Source organism: Triticum aestivum, chromosome 4D, assembly GCF_018294505.1.
Source record: "Triticum aestivum cultivar Chinese Spring chromosome 4D, IWGSC CS RefSeq v2.1, whole genome shotgun sequence".
Taxonomy (NCBI): domain Eukaryota; kingdom Viridiplantae; phylum Streptophyta; class Magnoliopsida; order Poales; family Poaceae; genus Triticum; species Triticum aestivum.
Genome location: NC_057805.1, coordinates 513,404,892 through 513,417,334, shown reverse-complemented (window position 1 = coordinate 513,417,334; position 12,443 = coordinate 513,404,892). Strand labels below are relative to the sequence as shown.

At 45.2% G+C, this 12,443-nt stretch overlaps 1 protein-coding gene across 1 annotated transcript; it reads right to left on the bottom strand.

Moving 5' to 3' along the window:
- Positions 1–207: 207 nt before the first annotated feature.
- Positions 208–2,256, bottom strand: LOC123100767 (4-hydroxyphenylacetaldehyde oxime monooxygenase). Its single transcript, XM_044522648.1, has 3 exons — positions 1,721–2,256; positions 1,172–1,609; positions 208–964 (listed from the first exon to the last, which is right to left on the bottom strand). The coding sequence occupies exons 1-3, from the start codon at positions 2,246–2,248 to the stop codon at positions 332–334; spliced, it is 1,599 nt and encodes a 532-aa protein (XP_044378583.1). The 5' UTR covers positions 2,249–2,256; the 3' UTR covers positions 208–331.
- Positions 2,257–12,443: the final 10,187 nt, after the last annotated feature.

Genomic DNA, 12,443 nt, shown 5'->3' with positions numbered 1-12,443 from the left:
TTGCGAAACATTTTCTGAAATGCCTCTAATTCGTATATAATTGTGTAATTTGAGATGCCCCAGCAAAACATTATCGTACGTACGTGACATAAAATGATCCCAAATAATCAATTGATGTAGTACTAAAATTATGTGATTATTGGTGGCACTTTTTTCAATATGCATGAAATTAATATATAACCACGTAATTGAGATGTACGAGCAATGGAATTAGGAAATTTTATTAATATTAATTTATTGAAATAAACAACAACAACAACAACAACAACAACAACAACAACAACTAGTAACGGAGGAGGAACAGAATATATAGCATAATAAGTGAGTACTACTACTCCTCCTCTTTCTCCTGGGCTGGGTGGTACCGTGTTGGCACGAGCATGAGTGGTGTCTTCTTCCGGTAAGTGAGCCCCCCTTCCTCCTCCATGTTCACACCCTCCCGGCTCACCCCGTTGGGCAGCGCCCAGTTGAAGCAGTAGAGCAAGTTGGCAAGGATGTACTCGGCGTTTGCCACCCCCATGGCCAGCCCGGGGCAGATCCGGCGGCCCGCGCCGAAGGGGATGAACTCGAAGTGGCTGCCGTTGAAGTCCACGTCCGTGTCCTGGAACCGCTCCGGGTTGAACTCCTCGGGGTCCTTCCACGCGGAGGGGTCCCTGCTGATGGCCCACGCGTTGACAATGACCTGGGTCTTGGCAGGGATGTCGTAGCCAGCCACCTGGACCCGCCGCAGCGTCTCTCTCGGGACGAGCAGGGTCGCCGGGGGATGCAGCCGTAGGGTCTCGGACAGCACCATCCTCAGGTAGCTCATTTTGGGCATGTCAGCTTGGTGCACTCTGCTGCCTCCTCCAGCGGTAGCCCTGATCTCAAGCTGTGCCCTTTTCAGAACCCTTGGGTTCCGAATCAGCTCTGCCATTGCCCAGGTTATGGTCACTGTGGTGGTGTCAATGCTACCAATGAATGTGTTCTGGAACAAACAAAACGTGCAGCATTATTAGCGCTCCCTTGTTAGTTCCCGCCGTAATAACAAAATAAAATAAGGTAAGACGTATTTTGATGTAGTTGATTAAAACAACGTCCTACATGCATGTATCGATATTTATTTACAGAGGGAGAGTACTAGTTAATTACTCCAGTTACCATGTGAATCTTTCTCAAAAAAAAAAAGAGTTACCATGAGAATGGCCTTGACATGATCCCTGGTGAAGGTTCCTGCAGCGGAGGCGGCGGGCCTTTTCATGATGTCCAGCAGCTCCTGCACCAGGTCCGATCCGCTGCCGCCGGTGGCCTTTCTCCCATCGCACTGCTCGATGATATGCTCAAAGAAGCGGTCGAGCTGACGGAAGACCCTCTCGCGGTGGGCCTTGACGCCGGTGATGCGGTCGATGATGCGGCCAACGGCGTTGGGGAAGAAGTCTTGGGCAGAGAAGCTACCCAGCATGTCCATGGTTGCGTTGAGCAAGGGCACGAACTGCCCCTTGAACTGCTCCCCCGCGTAGCTCTCGCCGAACGCGAACAAGCCCACAATCCGGTCCATGGTGGCGAAGATGAGGGCGTCCAGGTGTACCGGGTTCGGCCCCAGCACGGTGAGGGTCTCCACCAGCTTGTCAATCTGAAATAATCAGAACATTCAATCAAGATCTTCTCATTGCATTGCATCCCTCAGAGAGAAAAAAGAGATCTTCTCATTGTTGCAGCTGTCAAAAGAAAAAGGAGAAAAAACCTGCGCATCCCTCGCGTAGTAGGCAGCCTGCACGCGCCGCCTGCTGAGCAGCTCGATGATGAACAGCTTCCGCATCTCGCGGACGTAGTCGCTCCACGGCGAGAAGGCCACGTCCTTGTAGCCGTAGGACAACAGCCCTGGCCCTGCCGACAGGGGACGGCTGCTGCAGTCCTCATCCTTGGTCTTGAGGGCTTCCCGGGCCGCCTCCGGCGACGTCAGCACCACCGTCGGCACCATGCCCAGCCGCAGCATCATCACAGGCCCGTGCCGCCGGGCCAGCGCAGCCAGGCTCCGGTGCGGCAGCCGCCCGATCTGGTGCAGGTTGCCCACGAAAGGCAGCCTCATGGGGCCCGGTGGCAGCTTTAGGCCGGAGCGCGACCTGCCCCGAAGGAGGAGGAAGGAGAGTGGGACGAGGAAGATGGCTAGAATCACCGGCCATTGTTGGAGAAGGAGCTGGAGAACAGGTGAGGCACCTGCCACTGCCATTGTTAGGGTAGGAGCAAGCTGGATAGCAAGTGAAGGTGACATCGGGCCGAGGGCCTTAAGTAGACATGATTTGGCCTTTGGGCGCATGCACATGGACTGATTTGTTCTTTCAAGGAAAAACTTCCAAACTTACTCCCTCCGTTCCTAAATATTCGTCTTTCTAAAGATTTCAACAAATGACTACATACGAAACAAAATAAGTGAATTTACACTCTAAAATATGTCTATATACATCTGTATGTGGTAGTCCATTTGAACGGAGGGAATATTAATTATCTGACTTAAAATACGAGTCAATTACACCACTAGTGCTAAAACTTGGCGTGGAAAATCACTTTAATGCCAGAACTTGCAACATACATTGAATTGGTGCTACAACTTGGCTTTGACGTGCATATATAGTGCAAATCACATTTATATACATACATGGTGCTGACTGGGCGCACCACGTGGCATGGGGCCCGCTGTCGGCCAGTGAACGGTAGAGATAGGGCGTGTGGCCTGGTATTTTATGGGAAACCCCTTGAAATACTTTTTCTCACGGTAAAATCCCTGACAGGTGTTTGTCCATCTGTAGCAAATTATGTGCAAAAATGATAGCCTATGGAATTCAAACACGTGACCTGCAGCATTAAGGGGCGGGTGGCTAACCATTGCGCACAGAAGCATTTGATATTGTAACTAAAAACGCATGTTATATATCATGTGGCCGTAAGCTACCTGGAGACCCTTCACCATTCTGAAGTTTTTTTAATCGTATGTCATGCTTTAATATTTTTTATTTTTTATATATTTTAATAAATGTTTAGATAAGTTTCAAAATTTCACGGTTTTAACAAGATATTAATGTAGAGTGTTCATGCTTTAAGAAATTTTCTACATATTTTTATAAATGCGTATATATGTTAAAAAATGTGCATAGTTTAAAAAATACTCATATAGTCTATAAAAGTGTTCATGATTTAGAAACATATATTCATATAATGTAAAAATAGTTAACTGGGATTCAAACCAACATGTAGTCATCAGGTGCGCGTGACCACGACCCCATTCAGCAGCGTTATTTTTTCAGAAATTTAAATACATAAATTATAATATTATGTTATAAATAATATAATAATAATATTACATTGTACAATGATTCACATATTATTCCATAAATTATCCAAATGATTAAATTATAAATAAAAAAATTATGCACATAATAATTTTCATATTCTATAAAAGAATCAAAGTAATTTTATATTTTTCTATATACTTCAAAAATTCTAATATATATTTAAAATGTTCATGCTCTTAACAAAAAATTTATGTATTATATAAAAGTATTCATTTTTATTATAAAATTTATTTTATTTATAACACACAATTATAACTTACATATAATTTACAATTTTTTTAAAAAAATATCAGTGCAAAATGGGTCGGTCCGCTTAAGGTGTAACGAATATATATGATGCGTATCCTCCCAAAAGTAAAAACAGTTCTTGGTGCATTGCTTGGGCGCAGACCCCTTCATATCACGGGTTCAACCGTATATGTATGCCAAAGCCAAGTTATAGCACCTGTTCAATGTATGTCATAAGTTTTGGCACTAAAGTGATTTTTCATGCCAAGTTATGGCACTAGTGGTGTAATTGACTCTTAAAATATCATCTACTCCCTAATCTTACTACGGTTGGTTACTTCTCCGTTTAGCCCAAGCCCATTATAGGCTTAATCCTTTGGGCCCATGTACGCGATAGTCCAAATAAATTATGAAAATATATCATTTTTGCGGAAATTATGAAAAATATATCTAACGATGGATATATTGATATTAATTTCATATATACATATTTTTATATATGTTTGGTCAAACTTAAAAAGGATTGATTTCTTTACTCAATTCACGCCATCTATTTGGGGATGGAGGGAGCATATAGCAGTGGGAGATTTTCTAAGAAAACAGTGGGAGGTCTTCTCAACAACAACAAAATTTGCAGTGAGAGATGAATCTTTATGGGCTAGATATAATCATCAGATCATGATAAAAAAATCAATACAGACAGGTATTTGCATGTTAAATGTTGAGGGAACAAAGTGTCCCAAAAAGTAAGCAAGCAAATGTGGCTACAAAATCAGTACTCCGCTCCTAACAAAATACTTACAGCCACTTATATGATGCTTTGGAATGCTGCGTTCTGAGTGATAGAACGTCTTATATACGATCTAAAATGTCTTATATATGTTTACAGAGGGAGTATGAAGTTGATATTTGTATAATTTCATCACAATCCACACACATATGCCAAGTTCTGTGCGTTATCATTCTCAAAACAAAACAAAACAAAACAAAAGTTCTGTGCGTTATCATAATTCGCACAGACAACACGGATAACACAGGTCCTTCATCTTACACGCGGAGCAGCATATAAAGTGCTGCGGTTCAGAGGCACGCAGAGGCCATTGCTTATATTTACCTAAAGTGCAACAATACTTGGAGATGATTTCGATGGAAAGAGTGGATCACCCCCTTCATACAATTACTCGAGTTCTACGCTATGGAAGATCCGTAGAAGCTCATGAACCTCAGAGTGAACTCTGCCAGGATTTTGTAAGGGTTAGCTAGTTCGCTAGGCTGCAGTCAGAAGTGAATCAAATTAAAAAAAAACTGTTTTACATGTACCTTCAATCTTTATGAAGTATTGGATGGCTTCCCATTGGTCATGGGCTTCCACGGCAAAATGGTCTATATTCTTTGAGTTGTTCTTTCTGAAACTTGCGGAATGCCCACTGCTCACAAGCAAACAGGAAAAGAACACATACATCAGTACATACTACACAATAATCTAGTTGAGAAATGGAAACTAAATATCAGTAAAGAGTGGGTGAAGATGCTTGTAGTCATGCTCACATGGTTCAACTCCGATGCCAGTTCATCGACACTGTTCTGAAAATCTTTATCCCTGTCCCTTCTCAGTTCAGTGACCAGGTGCTACATCTCAAAAGGAAAAGGAAAAAGAGTAGTGAGCAATGACAAATATGAGCATTGGCTGAGCTCACCAAATCACATAAACCATGTGATCGTAAGGTAGAGCAGAGCATACGCAGAAAATGAAATAAGGACACGTTATGCTCAATCATTTTTCTGATCTTCCCTCGAATGAGATAGAGCCTGTGTAGAAGTGGAATCAGTAGATTTTATTTTTGTTGTGAAGTTCAAGAAACAAGACCATGCATACTGAACTGCAAAACAACACGGTGGAAGGGTAGCATACTGTTGTGGCTGCCATATACTGAACTGCAGGGACGCATCGAGTCCTACCCAATCCCTCCTCTGCATCTTCATATAATTTTGAATTGAAGCAACGTAATGATCTCACTCAAATTAGTACAACTAACAGTCTACTTTCGTCTCACTGATTTTATTTTTCAGTGTAGACATCCATCCATATTTTTTATAATATCATACACATCCATTTTGTGAGAACTGAACAAGAAAAGAGGCCTGGCAACCAGAGTATATGGCAGCCAGTGAGTGGAACTGCCTCACTGACGAAGATAAATAATCTCAACAGTGGACAGGCAAAGAACACTGAATACACATGCACCCGCACAGGCCAAGCACACTGACGAAGGTTCAGGTTCAGGCTCAGAGCGCGATGGCTCAGGATCTACCTATGTTAGAGTATATAATGGGTCTGGGCTGGCGGTATAGCCCATTAGTTTTAGGGTTAATTAGAGATAAAGGTCGCTTGTTTGGGAGTCAAGTAAACCTTTCTATATAAAGAGAGGAGATATATCAATCTAATCAATCAAGAATTAAGAAGAAAATCCCTTTCATCTTGCCCGGCCGTGGGCAAAAGGCCCCCGGCCGGCCCTCTCACGCCCTCCTTCTAGCAGCGCCATAACAATTTGGTATCAGCTAGTTTCGGTTCGATCATGTCTTCGCTGCCGCCCAACCCGTCTCTCCCGCTGTCCTCCGTCGCGCCCGCCCCCGCCGTCCTCACCCCGGAGGAGGTGTCCGGGGTGCTGCGGGACCTAACCCAGGCGGTCCAGGAGATCCGCCTGTTCTTGGCCGGGTCCTACGGGTCGCACCAGGCTGCGCCGCCGTGGCAGCCGCCGCACCAGGCGGCCCCCGCCGCGCTCTCCGGGCCGCTCCAGCTGCCATCCACCGCCCCGCCCTGGCTGCAGTGGCAGCCGCCGCTCCTGACGGCCTTCGACGCGCTTGCCGGGCTGCTGCTGCAGCCGCTACAGCTGCCATCCATCGCCCCGCCCTGACTGCAGTGGCAGCCGCCGCTCCTGGTGGCCTCCGCCGCGCCCGGCGCTCCGCCACAGCAGCCGCTGCTGCTGCATCGGCCCCCGCCGGTCAGCTCCGGCCTCGCATCGACCGCGCCGGCGGGAGTCCCGATCCACCAAATCAAGTTCCCGTCGTCGCCATCACCGCTTTCCCAGGGCGTCCCCATCCAGCAGATCAAGTTCCCGCCGTCGCCGTCACCGCTTCCGGCTTGGATCGCTTCCCACCACATGTCGGCGGCGGTGAGGCTGCAGGCTGCTGCGCGCGGCCTCCTAGCACGTCGGCGTGTGCGGGAGATGCGTGGTCTGCAGCTGCCGCTCCTTCCAGTTGTCCTTCGCTGCGCAAAGGACCTCGATCTCGTTCCCACGGACAATGACCTCAAAGTCTGCGACATCGGCGGTTGGGGGGCGCACCCCTCCTCGTCATTCTCCATCGCAAGCCCTCCACTCTTCTCTGTGCGGTGCAGACCAACAGCCGTCCGACGGGGAGAAGGCAGGGTGTCACCGACAGGAGCGCAACGTGTCCCAACTGCTGCAGTGGCTGGTGTCCATGGGATCCAGGTGGCTGTACACGTGCATGTCCGACGTGCGGATGGTGTCCACTTTTTGTTAAGGCGTCCAAAATAAAGCGTCCCAGTCCATTTCAGGTTGAGAGTAATAAAACAAGCCGAGATGTAAAAGGCTTATTTTTAGGTGTTAGGTTTGTGTTGCGTCAAGTCATGGTTATAAGTTAGTTAGGCTGCAGCTCGAGGACAAGCTGCATGTCCAGGTGGGGTGTAGTGTTAGAGTACGTAATGGGCCTGGGCTGGCGGTATAGCCCATTAGTCTTAGGGTTAATTAGAGATAAGGGTCGCTTGTTTGGGAGTCAAGTAAACCTCTCTATATAAAGAGAGGAGATGTATCAATCTAATCAAGCAAGAATTAAGAAGGAAATCTCTTCCATCTTGCCCGGCCGTGGGCAAAAGGCCCCCGGCCGGCCCTCTCACGCCCTCCTTCTAGCCGCGCCATAACAACCTACATCAGTTGGTCGCCCACGAGGTCGACCACGAAATGCAGCTCAAAACATCATCTCACTGCGACCGGATGAAACTTCGACACCCGCACCTGCACTCACAAGGCAAACACAAAGAAGTTAATATCGCGCCGCGACACAATCAAGCATGGTGTTTGCTGTCCGCTAGAGCAATGCGTAGAGAGTTTCAGTTTCAGAATTTTAGGCCACTAATCGTCATCGTTCCGCACGCCTAGCTTGAGCATGTCTGGTTTCCAACGCGGTAGGTAAAAGTAACTAAGAGATCCCAGCTTTCGCAGCAACTATTTACTGAACTGAAGATAGAACAATCTATTTTCAGAGCCCTAATAAAGTAACCACAACAGGTTCTGATCTGAAGGTATAGATGGTCTAATTTCTTTGGTTATTAATGATCCAACTTACTGAACTAAAGTTACACAATAGTTAAGCCATTTTTCAGGGCACTTCCTTATTTTTGTAAATGTCTTATTATTATCTGGTCCTTGATAAAAAAAACAAAGTTCTCCTTCATTCAAAACAGAATTTACCGAGGACCAAGGACATTCATAACCTGATTTGAAATATAACATCAGGATCGTTTCTTTCAGACCAAGGACAAACTGTGCAGGGGAAAGTCTGTGCAAATTATAAGTTGTCAAGCAGATAAAAATAGAAGGTGTACTCAAGTGCAGTGGAGATTCAGAGTCGCACCTGAGGTTGCCTGCACAATGAAAGAAGTATAGTGGATCATCAACTTCTGAAGATGAGCTAATGCATCCTCGACTGCCTCTCTGGATGTGGTCTACAAGAAAGATATCAGCAGCATTAGTTAAAATCCTGTTTAGAAAAGCAAAACCATGTTCAGATGCAGTGTTAAGAAAAAGGAAGATAACAATCTGTGCAGCACAATGTGAATTACATTACCTCGCCCCTCCGAAAGAGAGGGATAATGTCATTGTCATCTTCCACCTCCGATTCAAAATCTACAGAAACCAAGCCCTGTAAGCACACTGACTGACGGAGGTTCCGTTTCAGCATCTCTTACCTTGAACAACTCAAAAATATACAAACCGAGTCCAGGTCCAGGTCCAGGTTAAGGTTCAGGTTCAGATTCAGAGCACGACGGCTCAGAGGTCTACATCAGCTGGTTGCCCACAAGGACAGGGTTGACGACGAACCAAATGCAGCTCAAGGCGTCTCTCTGCGATCGGACGAAACTCGGATCCCCGCATCTGCATTCCACAAGGCAAACACAAAGAAAGAACATTGGTTAGACATCCGCAACACAATCGAGCATAATGTGCTTGCTGTACGTTCTTGCTGTCAGCTACAGCAATGGATAGAGCATAGTGTCTCCCGATCTTAGCTTGAGGTTCTGGTTTTGCAATGCACTAGGTACAGGTAACTAAGATGAGAAATTGTATGTTTACTGAACTAAAGTCATGACTGAATGATCAAAATTCAGAGCAATTGTTTTCAGAGCCCCAGGGAAGTAACTGCAATAGGTTCTGAGTTGAAGGTGTAAATTATCTAGTTTCGTTGGGTAAGAATGGTCCAGCTTACTGAACTGAAGTGGCACAAAAGTGAAGCGAGTTTTCTGAGCATTTTTTTATTTTTTTAATATCTTTTTTTTTTCGATAAAGGGCGTCTTTATTAACTCAAAACGTAGCATCAAGAAGATACAAATCATGATGAGTAACACCCGGCCTCTGCATAGCTAGGATGCACACAGCCAAACACAAATAGTCTGAAAGAAAATAAAAAGATGACATATCGGCACTAGTAGAGTCAAATAAGACCGTCACTATGCCTATGTTGAAGGATGTGATGGGCCGGTACGGAGGTTATGCTGCCACCCATGTTGGGAAAAAACCTCCATGGCCACTCGCTTCAATTGTGTACACACCGCCTTGAACAACAGTTGGAACTCCGTACGGTGAAGCATAGACCACGTACGAAGAGATTGCGTACGACGAAAAATAACCTGCAAAGGAGAAGAGTGTTTGTCATTAAAAATCAGATCATTTCTACATAGCCAAAGCGACCATAATAAGGCATACGCTCCCACCCTTATTAGCGTTTTGAATCTATAAGGAATACCATCCAGCCAGTGACCAAAAATATTGGCAACACCTATGGGCGGACAAAGATTAGACGCTATTTGGATGATTGACCATGTAGAACGTGCAAACTTGCACTGGAAAAAGAGGTGTCTGATTGTCTCGTCATGAGTACTGCTTCCATGCCAGTTGCGACGAGCGAGGTTATCTTTGGTTAGCACCACTCCCTTTCGAAGGTACCACATGAAGATTTTAACTTTCAGTGGAATCTTCGATCTCCAGATTTTCTTGTTATTATCCACTGGGACCTCTGAATGCGTGAGCGCACGGTACATCGAGTCGACTGTGAAGGACCCAGATGCAGTGAGGATCGAAGGTATCTTTCAATTGGATATTTGGATGATTTTCTTGTTCTTTCAATTGGTTGCCAATGGGCGACATAGGAAGAAGTGTATCTTCTCTCTTCAACAAGATGAGGGGCGGATCGAAGGTCAGGCAGAGCTCAAAAATTATATCACTAAATACTACATGTCTCTTTTCGGGCCGCCAGATGAAGGGAATTTTACCCTTGATGAGACCCGAACAGATGATATTCCACAAGTCTCGGCAGAACAAAACAATATCCTTACGGCTCCATTCTCTGAGGAGGAGGTGAAAGATGTGGTGTTCCAAATGGAACATAACAAAGCTCCAGGCCCTGATGGCTTCCCCGCAGAATTCTATCAGAATTTTTGGAAAGTCATCAAGACTGACCTTTTGGAGTTGTTCAATTGTCTTCTTGCCGGCCGACTTGAGATTTTTAGGCTTAATTTTGGTGAGATTGTGTTGTTGCCAAAAATTAAGGAGGCTGAGAGGATTCAGCAATATCGACCCATATGTCTCCTTAATGTCAGCTTCAAGATTTTCACCAAAGTGGACACTAATCGGCTCAACACGGTTGCAGACCATGTCGTCCGACCATCTCAAACTGCTTTCATGCAAGGAAGAAATATACTCGATGGAGTAGTGATCCTACATCAGACCATTCATGAGATGCACCGGAAAAACATGAGTGGAGTAGTTCTCAAGATTGATTTTGAAAAGGCCTATGATAAGGTCAAATGGTGCTTCCTTCAACAGGCCCTAAGAATGAAAGGATTCTTTGATAAATGGCGCGAGTGGATCCAAAATTTCGTTACTGGAGGTAGTGTGGCCGTCAAAGTAAATGATGACGTAGGCCATTACTTCCAAACGAAAAAAGGACTACGCCAGGGCGACTCCATATCTCCAATGTTATTTAACATTGTTGCTGATATGTTGGCGGTTCTGATTGAGCGCGCTAAGCAGGACGGTCAGATTGCAGGAGTAGTGCCACACCTAGTGGATGGTGGCCTATCCATTTTGCAATATGCCGATGATACAATTCTTTTTATGGAACATGACCTAGACAAGGCTCGAAACCTGAAATTCTTGCTTTCGGCATTTGAGCCAATGTCGGGCCTTAAAATCAACTTCCATAAAAGTGAATTGTTCTGCTTTGGAGAAGCCATTGAGGCGGCAGCTGATTATGCTGACCTGTTTGGTTGTGCACAAGGCCAATTCCTAATTAAATATTTGGGAATTCCAATTCACTACCATCGTCTCACTAATGCGGAGTGGAAATATGTAGAGGAGCGTTTAGAGAAATGATTGAGCAGTTGGAAAGGCAAGTTGCACTCTGTTGGAGGACGACTGGTCTTGATCAACTCTGTTCTCACAAACATGATTCTCTATATGCTTTCTTTTTTCAACTCCCAAGAGGGGTCTTGCAAAGACTGGATTATTTCAGATCCAGATTCTTTTGGCAAGGAGACAATGAAAATAAAAATATAGATTGGCAAAATGGAGCGTGGTTTGTAGGCCTAAAGACCAAGGTGACCTTGGCATTCATGACCTGCAAGTCAAGAATGATGCCTTAATTAATATCTTATTATTGTCTTGTCCTTGATGAAAAACAAAGTTCCCCTTATATAATTCAAAACAGAATTGACCGACTCCCAGATTTACATGGATGCAATGCAAGCACAATGCAATGAAATGGTTTGGGGAAACAAGAAAAAGGTAGTAGTAATCAGCCCTGGTGATTAGTAAAGATGTCCATCATCTATCTTTGCTCTAAATCTACATGATTTAGGGATTCTCAAATGGAACAGAAGCAAAATGTAGTGAAAACTTACATATTGTCCATATGATCCTGGAACAACCTGATTTGAAATATATCATCAGGAATTGTTCTTTCACACCAAGGAAAGATTATGCAGGGGAATGTTTGTGGAAATTATAAGTTGTCAAGCAGATCAAGATAGAGGGTGCAGTCAAGCGCAGTGGAGATTCAGAGTCATATCAGCAATGTGACGGCACAAGCAAAAGAGACCCGTTTTCATCATACCCTGTTGTGTTTGTGTCAAATATTTTGTACTAGTTGGGTTACGCTTGGACTTGGTGTTGTAGTGTGGGTAGGATACTTGTAGTGTCGTAGTCGTACACGTTGTATCCTTGGCCTCTTATATATGAGGAGGCACCCCACGTTGTAACCTATAACGACTAGATAGCGACAGGCTCGCAAGGGGGTGCCGGCGGTTTGTGCCGGCTCCCGGGTGGCCGGTGTTGCGGTATCTCGGGAAGGAGCGCCCGTAGCCATTGCCCCGGGAAGTAGGCGAGTTCACCAAACCTCATTAACAAATCTCGGTGTCGTCATTGTCTGTGATTGCTTGTTCTGTGATGGATCGACTATGTACCTCGATTTAATTCTAACAAGTGGTATCATGATCTAGGTTACGAGGCGATTTGTTTGGTTGATCTAGAGGAGACGAAGATGCCGCGGAAGGATCAGGCGTCGACGATGGAGTCGGCGAGATCGAAACTTGAC